Source organism: Anoplopoma fimbria, chromosome 10 (genome assembly GCF_027596085.1).
Source record: "Anoplopoma fimbria isolate UVic2021 breed Golden Eagle Sablefish chromosome 10, Afim_UVic_2022, whole genome shotgun sequence".
Taxonomy (NCBI): domain Eukaryota; kingdom Metazoa; phylum Chordata; class Actinopteri; order Perciformes; family Anoplopomatidae; genus Anoplopoma; species Anoplopoma fimbria.
In genome coordinates this window covers 9,077,194-9,094,953 of record NC_072458.1, presented here as the reverse complement: position 1 = coordinate 9,094,953, position 17,760 = coordinate 9,077,194, and the positions used below count along the sequence as shown (strand labels likewise).

Genomic DNA, 17,760 nt, shown 5'->3' with positions numbered 1-17,760 from the left:
GAGTGCAAGCTCTTAAGTAGATTGCAAAGAACAGCACAGAGGCGTGAGCGTGAATATTAAAAGGGTTTTCTTCTGCCCGAGAAGTTTGAGCCTGCAGCAGCAACGGCGGCACCAGGGATGGAAAGAGATGGTGACAGAAAGGAAGAGAGAAGGAGAGAGAGGATACCTACAGAATTGTCAGCTATTCAGCCACGACAGCTAGCTTCAGGTGTCAGAAACAACGTTGTACACAATCTATCAAGCTGTCCGGCCGATCCGAGATGAGAAATTACCATAATTGAATTAGAAAGCAGGATTCTCACAGTGAAAAAGGGTGATGATTTTCCAAGAAAGAAAGTAAAAAGGGTGATGCAAGAACAATGTAAAGCAAAGGACGGGAGACTCACCTGGAATGCCTGGCGGGGTTTTCAGGTATTTGCCGTTGAAGTGCTGTATCACTACTTCACATTTCTCTGTGGACTCCATCCTGCAACAAGAAGTGATACATGTGGTTTCATTTAAAAACACTCACTATCCATTTGCAGCAAAGGTTGACAGTCTTCCCTTAGAAATAAAGTTACTTAATCTTGACACTAAATGATGACAAAAAGGGAGTGCTTATGGGTGAATATAATGATTTTCTTATGTTACAAATGGAGGCTTCTTTATGGCACTTCACACTCTTACTATCGCAAACAGATAAAAATACCACCAGCAGGACACACAGTTTACCTATCATCTACACCACGATACTGTTTGTAAACCAAAATATATCAAGGTGAGTTTCAGTCCACTGAGAGCAGGGCTGCAGTCATAATCAACTCAACATTGCTCGTTTCCATTTTTGCACCGGAACCCTTCACACGTAGAGCACAAAGTTAAATACCTCCACCGATGACACATTTACAACAACAAGGTTTCCTGCTGGCTGGGTAGTATCACTCGGTTTATTCTTAAAAAACTTAATAATAAATAGTGACACTACGCAGAGTCAGTCTGTCTATGTCCTGGGGAACGTCATGAGTCAGAAGTTCAAAATGGATGTAGAGAAAGAACAGGTGATAGGGAATGCAGGGGTGTAGAAGAAGAAGTAGAAGGAGAGGGATGAGAAGGTACAGAGAAGGGTAATGTCGTGCTTATGGATAGTAATAACTCTCTGAGAGAGAGACAGAGAGCAGGAAGCTGACTCACTCCCCCTCCTCCTCTTCCAACCACTGGATCAAAAGCAGCTGGCCAGCAGGAGGGCTCTGCTCTCTCACATCATAAGAACACAGACACCAATAAGCCAAACACACAAGTACAATGTCCAACAAACTGGAATAAGTCCACAAGTGACTCTAAATAACTGTATCAATTGACAACCATTTAAGTTGGCATTGTTAGCATGCGAACATTTGCTATCTAGCACAAAACGTACAATTGAGGATTATCTTTGGTTTAGCAGGTATTTAGTCAGGATCTTAAGTATTGGAAGGGTGGATATTTTTACCTGCTGATGGTGCTACATTTAAAGTCAGGGGTATCAACGAAGTTATTAAAAGTCATCCTGAGGGGAACATGAATGTGCGTACCAAATTCCGTAGCAATCCATCCCTATTTTGTTGAGATATTTCACTAAAACACGAAGAATGTGAACCTCATAGTGGCGCTAGGGGAGAAGTCAGGTGATCTCATCCTCTGTGGAACATGAACGATGGTGTTAAATTTTATTACAGCAACATAAAAACACAGCATCGTGCATGAATTTTTCCCCCAGTGTACATATGTTACTGTGCAGATTACTCACAAAGGACTCATATTAAAATGGGCTTTTAAATGCAGGCTTGAGTGATTGCTGTGCCTATGCTTATGGTAATAGGCTCTTGGAATGTGCAGAATTCATTGCTTTCCACATTTTCATTCTTTATTCGCACTCACCTCCAAGAATACTCATATCATCCTGTCAGTCTCTCACTTCTCTGTCCTCTGTCTCTCTCATGCTTCCTCCATCTCTACCTTCATCCTGCTATTTTTTATTTTTTAAACCATAGCTTCTTTATCGCTCCCTCCGTCACATCCATCTTACTCCCGACCCGTCTGCACCTCTTCTTTTTGACGTCTCTCTCATTCCTCCTGGTCTTTCAACCTTGGTTTTTTCTTCCATCTTTCAACGTTACCCCGTCTCTCTCTCTCTCCGTATCTCTCTCTCTCCCGCTCCATCTCTCTCATTTTGGGTGCCCTCCTTTTCTTCCCGTCATTTTGCTTCTCTGTGATCCACGTCAACATCTTTCACTCTTTTCCTCTCCCTACTTCTCTTTTTAGAGTATGTAATCTTTCACACTTCCTGGCATCATCCATTTCTCACTGACCCCGTACCCCCCCTTTCTCCCCCATATCTCTCTTTTCTTTTCCCTCTGCCCCCCCTTTTAGTTTGGGAACACTGGTAATACAGTAAGCAGCCAGTGTGACTCAGCTTATCAAAACTGGCCTTTAACACATCACGAGCAATCAGCATGTAGAAATCAGATCATCAAAAACACTGCCATTCATGTGATTAAAAAGAGTTTGTATATAAAGGCTGGATATGGTCTAATATCTTTTTGAATTAATTTATTAGGTAGATTTTCATTTAATAAAAAAGAAATTAGACCTCTCAAATTAAATGTCTTAACACAAGCAGCCATGAATGTGCTGTGCCTTAATAAAACTGGTAATATTATAATGTAAATCAATAATAGTTTGATCAAAGAAAGGAGAGTAAAAAGAGTACAAACAGAAGGCCATCTTCTATGCCAGCTTTCAGTGCCTGGCAGTACACTTAGTGGTAAGGACACATTTATGTCAGCAGAAAAAAGAAATCTGGATTTCAGCATTCAGGTTTAATATTCAGCTCTACATTTTCCCAAAAAGATTCTGCAGTGGAGATCTTTTCCTCACAGAGGGCCCAAAATATTAGTAGTTTAACACTTTCTACGAAACCCATGTCTATAATGCATTATATACATATTTATAATGCATTATAATCCTCTATAATAAAGTATTAGGTTATAAAGTCACTCTTAGTGTTCATTGGGTGTTGTAAGTAAAGTACACTTGCTGTGTGTGTTTATTATATATTTTACTTTGTGCTTATGCCACTGGCACATTGTTTGATGACAGAATCATGCCAATAAAGCTCCTAATCCATGTCCACGCACAACACAGTCACACAAACCTGCCAATAACCCTTCCAGAATTATTTTCACTGCAGGAGGCAACCCGGTGACACAGCGAGGAGCTGCATGGAGCAAAGCTAACCTCTTTATCTCTTTTGTTCTCTTTTATTAAAGCCTAACAACCCCATACACGGTGCACACTCCACTTAGTGCTCAGTGAAATAATGATTTATGTGGCTGTGTACAGCATATAAAAAAAATAAAAGCTGTTTGGGGATAATTTGTTGTGGTGTTTTTTTGTTGTTGCTTCCATCATTAAAAAAGTGGCTGAAAACCAGCTTGAACCCATCACTCGTCCTCCAGAGTTTCAAGAGATTCTCTTGACTGGACGCGTTGATGCTCAGCCCTCCCTCGCTATTCTCCAGCGCTCTTTATCGTCCTCCTCACGCGCCCTCTGGGTACTCGGCGCTTGCCTCCTCCTCAATGCCGACTCTCCTTCACTCTTTCAAGTAGGTATAGTTCGACAGGAAACAGGTGGGCAGACGAGGAGTAAATAAGGCAGACGGGGCTGTTAGGCAGTCGTCGGGGCAGCCGTTCAGTCAGGTAGGCGGCGGGGCAGGCCGGGCTTTTCTCTGTGTGCTGCCGGTTAATGGCATCAGGTGCTGCTGTCTGCAATGATTAGTGCCGGGGCTGGAGTAATGGGCTCTGATAACAGTAATGGATCGGCCCACAAACACTTAGCTCAGTTTACTCTCTCTAATGCCCCTCATGGCCCAACCCTCAGCAGCTGTCTGTCTGTCTGCCTGTCTGTTGACACAGCTAAGGGGAGCTCTACAATTCATAAAATACATTGATTTCTTTTGTGCCTGAATCTCTTTCCTGCTTCTTTCTCTGATCTGTACTTACACAATAAAACCTTCTGTACCTCTCTTTTCATTTTTTTTTTTTATACTCCATATCTAACCAAAAGCTTGTTCACTTCTCACATTTGCTTCCAGACGCCCACACTCGCTCGTTTCTCTTTCTATTCCTCAATCTCTCTCCGTTTCATACTGCCTTCTCCTTCCCACCACCTTGTCTTTCTCTTTATAATAACCTCTATGATTAGTTCTTTTTTTACCTGGCCATTGTTTCACACTCCTGTCCCTCTCTCTCCTCCCTTTTCCATCATGTCTCAGTTCCCCCACTGAGGGCTGCTTGAACAGGTGGCCTGTGGCAGGTTGTTGCTGTGTTCTGCTTGTTGGTCTGCAGGAGGCTGCCTGCCTGTCTGTCTGTGTGCGTATGTGTGTGAGTCTGCTCACGAATGTCGGTGTTGGTGTAATGTGCACACGTGCATGCACACGCATTCAGGCCAGTCTGTGCATATGCTCATATTTGTGCATAAGTGCCTGTTTGTGTGTTTGTGTGCTCGTCTGTCCAGCTGTAACCCTCAGTAATAGAGCAGGGAATAGGAGAGGAGTTCAGCCAGAGCGGGTGATTAAGAAAAATCCCTGCAAGATGGCGGCTCTGTGGCCTCCTCTGGGTAAACAAGGGAGGAATGTGTGGAGAGGAATGAGAGCCTGGTGGCTGCCGCCGAGGACAAGGACAGAGCGGTTTATGACTTTGGGGGATTAACAAGCTGAAGTGGAAACTTTCCTAAGTAGAAAAAGTAATAAACCGTACAGTGTTTGGATTGGTGGTGGAAATATAGCAGCCCTGGCTACTCTGGACTAGGAGTTAATTGCAGGTATGTGAGAATGTACAGGTCCAAGCACCCATTGGTATACTAATGGATGCTTGGACCTGTGCATAAGGGTTCCAAACTGGTTCTTCCTTAAGGGCTGAAGGTTCTATGCGGAACTATTTGCTTCTGAAAAAAACATTTTTTGGAGAAGCTCTCATAAGCCAAGCCAAAGAACCCTGTATGGTTCTCGTAAACATCTTTATTTCTAAGAGCCTATAGGCATGGGCGCTCATACACAGAAGCACACACACTTTGATGCACACACATGAACAAAGACAAACTCATCCACTGGCAGACAAGCTGAAAAACAAATCACCTTTTAAAGTTTCCCCTGCGTGGAGGCAGGATGCATCTGACAAGGGTCTTTTTAGAGCGAACGTGTGTATGCACATAGTAAGTACAAGCGCGTGCCTTTATGCCGGTGTATGTTTACGTATTTTGGGTCCATTTGTGTGCACTTCAGTCTGTGCATTTGTGAGAGTGTTTGCACAACTACCATGGGTCTAATCCATTTACAAATGATTCATCGTTACTGCTGCAGCATCCGTACCAGAAGGGCGGGAAACACAAAACCACAACAAATATGTCCGGTAAGTGTGGAATAAAAATTTGACCCAAGTGCAGTGTGAGGGCACATGTCCTATAATCCTGTACTTTAACATCAAATACTGCTTCTAGAGCATCACTTTTGTTTACCTGGCGAAGCCGACTCCTCTGCTAACCCCGTTGGCATCCCTCAGTATCCTCGTGGAGATGACGTGACCCAGGGGCTTCAGCATGTTCTCCAGCTCCTGCTCATCCATGGACACCGGCAGGTTGGAGATGTACAGGTTGGTGGGGTCCTGCTCCTGTTGCTGCAGGGCCAGGAGTTGGAATAGTAGGGGAGGATAGATAGAGGAGAAGAGGGGGTGGGGGGAAGGAGAGGAAAAGATGAGAAATAATGTATCACCAACAAGTGTAGGAATCATGAAATATACATCAGCTCTGCGTCATGGGCAATCACGTAACACGTCTCAATGCTGCCGACAGTGGAACCAAACTCTGGCTGAACTCACATGATGTTTGACCTTATTGATGCTAACATGCCATATGAATACACCCATGGCTCACCATGCCTCTGGCTCTATGTGTGAGACAGACAGTGTGCAGGCTACATTATGGATTTGTGTGAGTGGGAAGTATAATGACACTGCAAGTCTATAGCAACATATTGCTGTACATGTTTACACGTAGTTGTGGTTAAAGTTTGTATGGAGTCTTCTCAGTATGTTTAATTTAAACCAAAGTGCTACAGGCAGAATAAGTAGGATTTGTATGTTGCGGTTGCAACATTAGAAGTTGCTGCTCCACCACCACTCAATGACACTAGACCGATAGTTTAGCAATCTTCAGTTTAGCTAGCTAATGGGAGAATTTATCTTAGCTTTTGACTCAGACGAGGCAGGCCAGGGCAGGATGGGGGAGAGCCCCAGAGCAAGGGTCCAAGAAATACCCACAAATGTCCTGACACAGCAGTGAAAATAAATAATACAGCAAGAAGGCAGGGTCTCTGTAGATACTAACACCACCACAAACATTTAGCTGATTATCATAAGAGATGATTGAGAGGGACTGATTTAGTATGATTCTACAAAATTCTCCCTCCCAACTCGTCAAACAAGGCAGCTTGGTCAGTGACCCTTACGCAAAAAATGATGGCGCTCAAGGTACCCCTCCAGCGACTGTTTTGGACGTATCAGGGATGGCACAGCAGTTTCCGCTTGTTACATGCATAGTGTCTTTTCAAAATAAACTTAAAATGTAGGTTAACTCAGTTTTTAGATTCACTTGGTTATGTTAAGGCAACAAAAAACACTTGGTTAGGCTTTGGAAAAGATGGTGGTTTGGGTTAAAAAAAGCTATGTTTGTTGTGTGAGCCATGTACCTGGCGTTAGTTAAGTCAATAGGTTACATAACAAAAGTATGGTAAAATATGTCAGTGTGGAATTGGTTTCACACTGGACACAAACAGTGGCCTTCCCAGAAAAAAGTCTGTGTCTGTTTGACCCATCCATCGAAAACTCCTTTCTACGTGGACTTCTCGCTCTTTACACTTTGTCAGTTGCTCTGACAGTCTGCCGATGCAGATAGGTTTACGTTGGAGTTATCATACAGACGCTAATAGGTGCCTCAGTGTGTCAGTATCAGCCGCAAAGAGGTACTGACCAAGCACTGGTATTTGACTCTGGGAGTGAAAAAGTGTTGGAAAATTCTACTCTTTGTACATTGATGTTGAAAGAGGAATAGCGAGTGAAAACCTGTGTAGTGTGTATTGTACAGCATCATTTTCCTTGTTTTGCCCAGAGGCTGCTGCTAGCTAGGTGAAGCTGCACAGCTGGCGGTGGGTTGAGCCTGAGGTATCAGAGGGCCCTGTGAGCTCTACAGCAGAACAGCTGGAAACAGCAGCCCCAGTCCCGCCAGTTATTCAGTCACTGTGCAAGAGAACCACCACGAAAGTCTACCATCTATCCATCCATCTATACTGCAAGTCAGCCAAATTAAACATGAAACTACATTATGTCATCCTTATCTCTAATCCTGTATCTTTATGATGCTGTATGCACGTCAGCACATTCTTTTCTAGCATATCAGATTGCATTCAATCCATTCAGGTAGTAAGAAAACTATCCGATCAGGCAGCCTGATTGCGATCTCTCACCAGCTGTCATTCATCACATCTTTATCCAACATCCACATCACCAAACCTTTCATCCAACAGCAGCCAGGACCAGTAGGTTAAAGCAAACATTGGCAAAAAGCAGTATTACAAAAAGGCATCCATGCTGTGGTTGGTGGCTAACGTATTGTGAATAATGCAACATTTTAAATTAATTTACATCCACTTCCTTTCACAGGTATTTGCAGAGGATTCATCTTGTATCATCTATTTATAAATTAAGATTCAGTCAAAAGAGTGTAATCAACTTAAAGATAATTAATAGATGTGGATCTTTTGGATACTTGTGAAAGGGTGACTGGAGGCTGCACTTGAAATTGATGTATTTAATGCAATGAATGAAAAGCAGACTGTGCTCTCACCCTGAATGACAGCCTCTAGTATCAGAAGGTTACATGGTAATGCAGATTTCATCAATAATGTGAACAGCGGGATGCCTTTGAAAGCAACATTGCCATTTAGAAAAGCAATATCTCTGTGATCCTTGGGCTCTGTTATGCAATATTAAGGAATGCTACTAGATCTATCCTGAATAACTATAGCATATTACAATACTTTAGCAAGACATACATTTAGTACAACTATGGGATGACAATCCATTTTATAAGTTGGATCTGGCAATAGTCTTATTAACTTTTAAGGAATACTTCACCCACAAATTGACCATTTGTTATTCAATTATCAGCCTGTGTTATCTTGAATTCTTGCCCTAACACAACTCTTGCAGTATAATCCAAGTCTCAACCAGCTATATGCTCACTACTTCCCAAACACATGCATCTATGCTATCTTACTATATAAAACATTTAAACGCTTGCGTGGGCGCACTGCTCATCCGTGGGCGCACTGCTCATCCGTGCAACGCGTCCAAAGTGTTTTACACATAACAATGTTTGATTCAAGATTTCACGGTAAGTAAGGACAAGTTGAAGAACTAACTGACTTTTGCTCAAAGAATATTAACAATATGTACATAACTATAACGCAGTTTTTACTCCTAAGCCACATGGATACTTGTTTAGCACTAGTTTGATTCCAGTTGACTCAGCGTGAAATAAATACCTCAAAAAGATCAGAAACATGTTTTTTCAGTGATCTTTTCTCACACGCATATGCAGCACTGTAAACAGCATCTTCAGCAGAGAAGTCTGTCTTCTTCTCAGTCGGGGGTTGTGGAGATACTTCAGTTGCCGCCTGCATGTAAACACTGTCTTTGAGAATCTTTACAGACTCTCTGTGCTTCGCCAGAGGCGACACCGTCTCACTCTGTCTTGTTTTGCTTCCCGTTGACGACGGAGGAAGAGGTTAAGGGAGAGGAGAGGAAGAGCCTCCACCGGCGCCCTGCCTCTGTCTCCCCATCTGTCAGAGGAGAAGACCGGTGCCTCCTCTGATTAATTAGCCGTCTTATCTGACAGGACATGTTTGATCTGATTAAAGCCTTTGGGAGAAAGCCGGTGCCCAATGTGAAAAACCGCAGCTCTTTCTCCTCTAACCAGGAACTCAATTACCCAACTTTGAGGCTAACTGCACTCCTCCCTCCTCTGCAGGTTTGTCACATTTACGTGCTGCAGAAAGAGCTCACAAGAGTTTGTATAACACAGGATTTGGCAGTGAATGAGGCTTAATTAAATCTGCCCGTAAAAAAACGAAAAAGAAAAACTACTGTACACGTGTCACTCTGGTGTGTTTATCCGTGCAGCTGTGCTTTCCTTTGAGTTTCATCAGTTATGTGAGGCGACGTTTTTCAGGATTATGTCAAACAGGCTTGGTATTCCAATGCAGACAGGAGGTCTGGATCAAAGAGTTAACTAACCGACTCAGTCACTGGGTTAAGCCAATGACACGAGAGTGTGTGTGCGTGTGCGCGGCTGCTTTTGAATGAAAGCACCGTCTCCCATAAAGCATGTGACGGCACACGCGAGGCGAAGGAGTGCGACAGGACGTGAAGAGGTTATTTGTGTGCGTGGGCTAATAGCGGAGGGCTCCGTTTGCTGGGGGGATTATCGCGGGGAGGCCTCGTCTACACGCGGCCGCCTCGCTAAGTTTTCCTCTTTGATGACGTTCCGCACCACAAAGCCCTAAATACCCAGATGAGAAGGTTACGGTGGGGGAGTGGAAATGGGAGCATTCTGACGGGGAGGTGAGATGGGCCGCCCCATTCCACAAGAAGATTTAATTTCCTTTAATGTCAGTCTTCGCACACGCTCTGCTGTCAGGCTATGAACGAAGCGGTAATTAAGGTGTGTGTGTGTGTGTGTACGTATTCCATCTCAAAGTAATTATGCGTGTGCGTTTGTTCCATCAAATCTATACAGTATAAGGCTGTGCCTGTTTCTTTTGTTGCTTTTGTTGTGTGTGTGTGTGTGTGTGTGTGTGTGTGTGTGTGTGTGTGTGTGTGTGTGTGTGTGTGTGTGTGTATGTGAGGGGGGGGCGTTTGTGTCCGTCCCTCGCCATTGACCGGTGTTGTAGAAGGCTAATGGAAAGGCTCCAGGCTGCACAGTGCATTTTGTGAGCATAATTCCTTCACCTTGCCACCAGGAGGACAGGAGGAACCCAACTGTGTGTGTGTGTGTGTGTGTGTGTGTGTGTGTGTGTGTGTGTGTGTGTGTGTGTGTGTGTGTGTGTGTGTGTGTGTGTGTGTGTGTGACAGAGGAGGGGGAGTCGGGCGACGTGTCATTTCCCGCTGACGGATGGCCCACTCGCTAGAGCTGACAGCCCTGTAGCTGTTATTTCATGTCGACACCCTGCTCTGTTTACCTCACTGTAATTTCTGAGAACATTACCATGCTACAGGGGGAGGGGGGGAGTATTAGCGGAGAGGAAGAAAAAAAAAAAGATGGCGGTGATCTGGGTTAAGCAAAAAAAAAAATTGAATTGGAATAAGAGAAAATAGGAGTTATAGATCACGGTGCAAAAGGTGAAAGAGTGAATGAGGTAAGAAAGAGGAAGCTGCAGAGGAAGACAGCTGACATGACAGGCAGATATAACACATTAAAGGGAGCCCTTGTTGCCTTTGACAACGCTTGAGGGAGAAGAGACGTCAGCCGTTAGAAGTCTAAGGTTCCGCCTATGGGGCTCTCAGGGCTGTATCCATTTAACTGATAATAAAAGTTAGATGGGGAGATATGTTGTCTTGACCGGGGCACTCCATCTAACGCCATGTTGAGGCTCGGAGCTGCCCTCCCTCTCTTTTCCTCATGACACATTACCTTTACACCCATTCTGTCTTTCTTTTTCTCCCCTTTTCATACCACTGACCTCTCCATAGCCTTTCTTTCTCTAACTTTTTGTCAACACTTTTTATCTCTCGAGCAACCTCCTGACTTCTCTCTCCCATCCTCTCACTCCCTTATTCCTGCTTGTCCCTCCTACCCCACCATTGCCATCTGATCCGCCCTTCTTTCTTCTCTCCTCCGCTATTCGTTCAGCTGGCTCAAGACATTAGAGCGGTATTGAGTAATTGGCTCCGCGGGCTCTTCTGCTTCTCCTCTATTCTACCCTCTGAGGCCGTGTGCGCATGTGTATGAGCGTATATCCAACGCCAACCCTTGGTTTAACACTGCACCATTCACTTCCCTCAGGTGTGCCACTATGGCTTGATGTGTGATTACCCAGCAGCCTGAAGGAGCGCAATTAAACAAAAAGACAATGGGGGGTTCTGTGTTGTCTGGTCGGAGAAAAGAAAATGCAAGGAAGCAGTAGTCGGTGTGTTGCTGCTACCGCTGCTGTTGGGATGTGTTGCTGACAGGTTTGCAGATGCCAGAGGGAGCGTTCCTGTGCTTCTTGTATATAGGTTGAGGATCTGCACTCAGATCTTGCTGTGGGAGCCTGAGTCTGCATTCAGAAGACAAGCTATCCAACCAAGTGGAGGGAAGGAAAAGACGGGTGGGGGCGTATGAGCGCATCAACTCACTTCAAAAGTTTCATTTGTGAGGAGCCGGAGAATTCAGAGGTAGCAACTACAAAGGAGGCGTCATTCTGTCAGCCGGCTAGTCAGCTGGTCAGAGAACAGCAGGCGAAAAGTCAGGCGGGCAGCTTACTGCCCTTTGATGAGCGCTTCCACATTTACTGTTGCCACTGATGAGCGGATGGCAGGATGACGCTACTCTGTAGAGGCTGTTGTCAAACACTCCTTCAACACTCTGTCGGTTTTTTCCCGAGCTCCTCTGTGACACTCGGGCTTCAAACCCCGTCCACCTCCAAGACTTTAGATTACAGTCTGTCCTCATCAAAGCCCGCCTCTGTCCACTGACGAAGCCGCTAACAGGAGATACAGAGTCAAGCTAAAGGAGGCTTTAAACTACAGGGATTCATGGTGGTGCTCAGAGTTTGGTGGGGGAAATACATTTTGTAAGTTGCTGCACACAAAGAGCAGGTTATTTCTATCTAAATGTTATACTATATACATTGTAAGAAGTGATTGGACGAGTTCTTTGCTAATGGGGTCCCTGTTAAAGCTTTATTCATCGATAGAAAATAGTTCAAACTAAAAAAGTAATTGTCAGAGATACATGCGAGTTATACTAATGTACATTACAATCCAACATATGCTCAAATGTCTCCGACCTACGTGCGCTCAGTCACAGAACAGCATGATATGGAATAAAATAAAGGTGGCGAGAGCGCAAGCTGGTAACACGTGAGGATGGGGGGCTGACGAAATCCACATTCCTGATTCAAACCTTCTGTAGGAAACAAATTGCTGTGAGGCTGAGGATCGGTGCCATCACCCAGGGCAGCCATTTTCAATCCAATTACCATATTACATCTGAACAAACAGCCCAAATCACCATCATTTAAACATTGTTTTAATAGTGCTGCGATAAACGGATGTTGGCAGGGGTTAAAGATTCAGAATGAATACATGCTGTGTAGGCATACAGTGGTCAGCGTTGGAAATGACTTAAACCTTATTTTTCTTTCATAGATTACATCTTTTCTTGCATTGCTGAAATGAACTTGGCATATACACCTGTAGTGATTTGAGAGGAAGTTATATTTCTGTTAAAATGTGATACACATTACAAGTACAACTATCAAAACCTGTATGAGAATCTATTAAAGAGGATGTGAGAAGATGAGATAAGCAATAGAACACGGATAGCATTGCAACTCCCAGATATCTTATCAGAGAGTTTCAATTTGTGTTTTTTAAATGAATGAATTTCCCTCTCTTGATCTTCTGATGTATGTTAAATCAACCCCTACTGTTCTTGGGGTTTATTTTGGGAGGATTTTGAAAGCCCTGAGAGGAATGTGAGAAAAATAATCCTTTTCTTTCTTCACCTGTTTCACAGATGATCTTTTAAAGGAACCTAGAAAGATTATGCTGGCAAAACCATTTTCACCTGTTCTTAAGCCATAAAACAGGAGAGAAAACGATCTTTCATCATCCTCACTGTAAGTAAGCAAACTGATCAGTCATTTTATTTATTCACATTAGGATGCTTAACAAGATCATCCACCTACTAACAGATGGTTTCTTATACCAATTAATTAACCTCTCAGTACCATTTTCAAAAAAATGTATTCAAAGTCTATTAAAAGGCAAAATCATTATTATACATTTAAAAAAAAAAATGTCTTTTCACAATATACAGATGATAAAGATTGCAGAATATGAAGCTCAGGAGCAAGATTAGAGGTTCACCTTGCTCACGCAGCGTTCCATTTCACTGGAATACAATGCTACCTGATTAAATAAAAATCTTACAAATTACCATACGTTGCTGCAGAGCACAGCTTAATACATCACATTATTCAGCCACGGAATTCTTCCCATGAGTGCAATCCAAGCCAATGACAGCTAAGTGTGTCCTAGCAGCCCAGAGGCACTGAGGTGTTTAGGTTGGTTTTAAGACCCTACACTCAACCGCTCGCATAATTACGCACACCGGACCTGCACACCACTGCATCTTCTACATGCACACACACACACACACACATGTGCTTTGAACACACAGACACACACACACACACACACACACACACACGCAGTCAATCTTTGTCTTATTACTGCTCATGGAAAACGGCTTTCTCGCTCCTCTGTATAATGCTGAGATGATAGATGCTGTGTAAGGAACAAAAGTGGGTGATACATTATTGAACCTCGGAGTTTGCTCACACAGCGGTGGGGCTTTGTTTTACCAACTCTCTCAGCTGGGACTACTCTCTGCCGACGTTGCTGGTGAAATATTCATCCAGCATAAGGCACCAAACCGGTGTTTGGTATGTGCTTCCATGTGCCATTTCAAGGCGCTGGTGCATGTCAATTTCAAGCAAAGGTACAGGGAGGATCATCGGCTGTATGGAGGACATTCAAGGTCAAACCCTTCAGATGAATTTTGATATGGTGTGAAATCTGAAGTATTTTATTCTGTGGCTCACTAAGATGAAATAAAGATGGAGTGCCACTTCAGCTTCGAACACTGAATAACTTAAAGTGTAAGTTGATGTTATTCTGTATCTTTTCCAGCCCCACAGTGACCCTGGTAATGTTTTCAGGTCTCTGTGCAGGTCTTCATGGCAAAATGTGGATCTGGAGACAAATACTGGAGCCGGAACTACCACAGAATCTGTTTATAAGTCAGTGGACAGGTTGTGTTACAGGGGGACAAATGCATTCACAAAATTTTACAGTTGTGTTGTTAGGATCAAAATGTAGGTTGAGTTTAAAGATAGGTGTGGTCCGAGCAAGGGTGAGTTAGAAACTTGTGATCTCATCACAAGGTTTCTTATTCTTTCTGTCGACCAATCCTATGAAAAGACCAAAACCAACAATGTGTTAGTTCATATCTCAACGCTTCCCTACGATGTCTGTGGCCTATCTGTACCTATCAAAGTCTTTCACATACAGCAGGTCGCTGTCATTTTTTAGCAAATGTTACTTAGTAGCAAATAGTGCATTTGTTGGGGATTTATTTCAGCGGCTGATTAACACGCATTTGGTGCTCTGGTGAGTTTTTCCAGCACCATTTTCACATGCGCATATTCTTGGTGATGAGATAAAATGTCTCCGAGTGCAACACCGTGGCTCACTGATGTGTTTTTAATAATTTCCCGACAGCAATGGGGGTGTTTAGCAGAGGAATATGCCACAACAGTCTTATGCTACAAAGGTAAGGCTTGTTTAAATGAGAATTTAATTATTATTTTAGAGATTTTCAAGTGATTTGTTCATAAGAAAAAAAACCAGCCTTATCCTTTAATATTCCAGAGCATCATCTACCATAACGAGCATCATTTTCTCTCTTTTACAGATGTGTGATGGAGGGATCGTGCATTTGCTTTGCAAAACAGACTTAACACCACTAAATTATGTCTGCCATCAGTGTCACGGCTCATACATTTTGATGCCAGGTTAATGTGAATTTAAATGGGTCGATATGCGCTTCACCCGCTTAATCACGACCCCCTGATTTGATTTTGTCTCTCCCTCGGTGAGCTAATATTCCAGAGATTAAAATTTCATGTGGAGCTCATATCAAAAATTCATTATTAACATGGAAGACGGGCACACCCGCCTTACCCCTGTGCTCCAGCAAAAGGAGACAAAACTCATGCATGCATAGTATAAGTGGGCAGGCGCACATGCATGCAAAGATACTCTTTGCTGCGCTTCCCACGAGGACTTCAAGTCAAATTCATCCTGCCTTTGTAGAAACATTGAGGAAATTCCTCATAAGCTGTGGTTATGTCCTCGGCCACGCTCCCAACATTCACTAATGTCTCCCCGGTTTCATAATACGTTTTCATCAGCGTAACCTTCATATTTTTCCATTACGGCGTTTGCAACAACAGCTCATTGTGTTGTCGCCGGGGTAAATGCATTTTTCCCGTCTTATGCATCTTTCATGATATCATTTCTGAGATTGAATTCCTCCTGGCTGACATCGTGTGGAGGCGGAGGGTGCAGGTGATGGTTTTGGATGGCAGGAAGGGGGTGTTAAAAGGAAATGGCGGCGAGCTGTTTAATTTCCACTGTTGACCAACGTGGGGATCTCTGTGGGCTGATGCTGATGTATCTGTAAATTACCGATCACTTCTGGCTCTGCAGAAGAGCTCTCAGTCTTTTCTCTCTCCTGCCTCTTTCATCGGTTTTGTCTGTTAACAGAGGAAACTGTTCAACCTCTCTTCTTCAAATCACTGTTACACTCATTTTCCTGTTTCTATGTCGTCCGCATAGCTGAGAACACACAATCATTTACTTTGGGCAGAGATGAGATAGAATACCAAACTCAACACATGACATCCTGTAGTTCTTGTACGGGGTGTGCCAAAATGAGGCTTTGATATTTGATGGAGGATTTCCCCAGTCACCGAGGAACGTAATTCAAGTCCATGGAGAGCTAGTGGGACTCTAACAACGCAGCAGCATTCTGCGTGTTCCATTCCATGTCGGCTTTGTGGAAATGAATGCTTTAAAAAAGAACAATGTGCTTGGCTACTTCTGTTAAGGCGCGTTGCACAAACGTTTTGACTGTTCGCCTTCCTACTATGTGTTCACCACACATGATGAATGTCCACTTCAAACCCAGCAGTGCCATTCATGTCAGGGTCAGGCCTTTCCATTCAGCTACTGGATGAGGAGGAGTGCTAATTTTGATCCCTGAACTATAAAGCGAAATGTGTGAGTACCTAGTTCAACTACGCAAAATGGTTCTACAAAGACAACAATTCAAAACAAGCATAAACAGTTTAACAAAGGATTTTGGTTCTACACTAACTATTGGTCTATGTTGTTATAGTCTGTGGAGCTGGACACCCATGGACTTTAAAGGGCTCTACACACACCCAAAGATTGACAAAATATAAATAATTTTGGGGGAAAAAACTGTATTTATATCCATATATCTGCATTTAGGTGGAAAGTTAACACACAAATAATACTTTACTGAAAAAAAAGACTTAGCTTCAACATCACTAGTTGCAGGATATCTAGTATGGATTGACATGTCAGTAATAAACCACAGTCACTGTGAAAACATTTCACACAATTCCTTGACATTATCTCATCTATTCATGGTAGGACAACCATAAAAGGTTAAGAACTCTTCCTCTAGGTTCACATATATGCTGGACAGTGACCTATGCAGTTACGACCTCCTAAAAAGCCAATGTGTCTCCAACCTGCTCCCCTCTCCACCTCAGAGCGGCTGTCTCATTCAAATCCCACATCCCTAGATGGGGTTCACCGCATCATCAAAAATCGCCACGCATGTTAACACCGCGATGCAAGGGTCAAAAGCTGTGGATGTTAAGTGACTTCAAAAGGTTGCGTCCATACGCCCCTCCCTCTGCCAGTCTCCTCACACACATGTCTGCGTGACGCATATTTTAACCAAACCGGCTGGGTCAGAGGATTGAAGTTAATGGACAGGTAGGAAATCACATGCACCTCAGCATGCATCTCAAAACACTCTCAAACACACAATAGCACAGAATCGCAGCTCAATCTAGTTTATAAAGCAGACGCATACGGTGTGTTGACAAGCCAGATTCAGTGTTAAGATGACAGGCAGGATGTGTGGGTCCTTCAGTAAAGTGGTACAGCATCATCACAAACCGGGAGAGTGACAATCTCTTTGTTTCCCTCCACACTCCATCACCTGCTCTCCAAATGGAGGCACAATGCAATTTTCACTTATGAATCTACTGCAAAGCAAATGGCATACACTGTTTGCCTGCTCCACAAACACACCCTGAATAACTACCCTGGGTCATGGGCTCATTTGTTATTCCTTAATGTGCCACCGCTCACCGGGGAACAGTAAGGCTGCCACGTGAAACTGCACCGCGCCGCGAGCGTCATATGTCTAACTGCAGCAGAAATACCTCGCCTTAGCTCTGTCACATCCGCGCAGAGGAATGACAACGCGGTGGAGGCGAGAGCCAGGGAAATATTGAAATATATATTAAAGAATTATTTCTCGATGGAAAACAGCAACAACAAAAGTAATAATAAAAAAAGCAATAATGGAAGTAATGGAAGTGCGGGGAAAGCCACTCAGAACAAATCAACATTTATGTGGCATCAGTCTGGTTCAGTGGTGGAACTGTTGCAATGATTTTCAATTACAAAACTCTGATGTGGAGTATTAGCTCCCGTTCTATCACAAAACACAGGTTCTCGATGCTGCTGGTTTTGAAATAAATTGGGGAAAAAAAATATATCCGCCGATTAATTTCCCAAAATAGATCGTCTTAAT

At 43.4% G+C, this 17,760-nt stretch overlaps 1 protein-coding gene across 5 annotated transcripts in view; it reads right to left on the bottom strand.

Annotated features, from left to right (window-relative positions):
* Positions 1 to 17,760, bottom strand: part of rbms3 (RNA binding motif, single stranded interacting protein) — a 272,652-nt gene that overhangs the window by 69,730 nt on the left and 185,162 nt on the right. For all 5 annotated transcript variants that reach the window (XM_054605449.1, XM_054605451.1, XM_054605450.1 and 2 more), the window contains 2 exons: positions 5,533 to 5,690; positions 387 to 466 (listed from right to left, as the gene is read on the bottom strand). In XM_054605449.1, the coding sequence (XP_054461424.1) occupies positions 387 to 466; positions 5,533 to 5,690 (238 nt within the window). The remainder of the gene's footprint in view (positions 1 to 386; positions 467 to 5,532; positions 5,691 to 17,760) is intronic.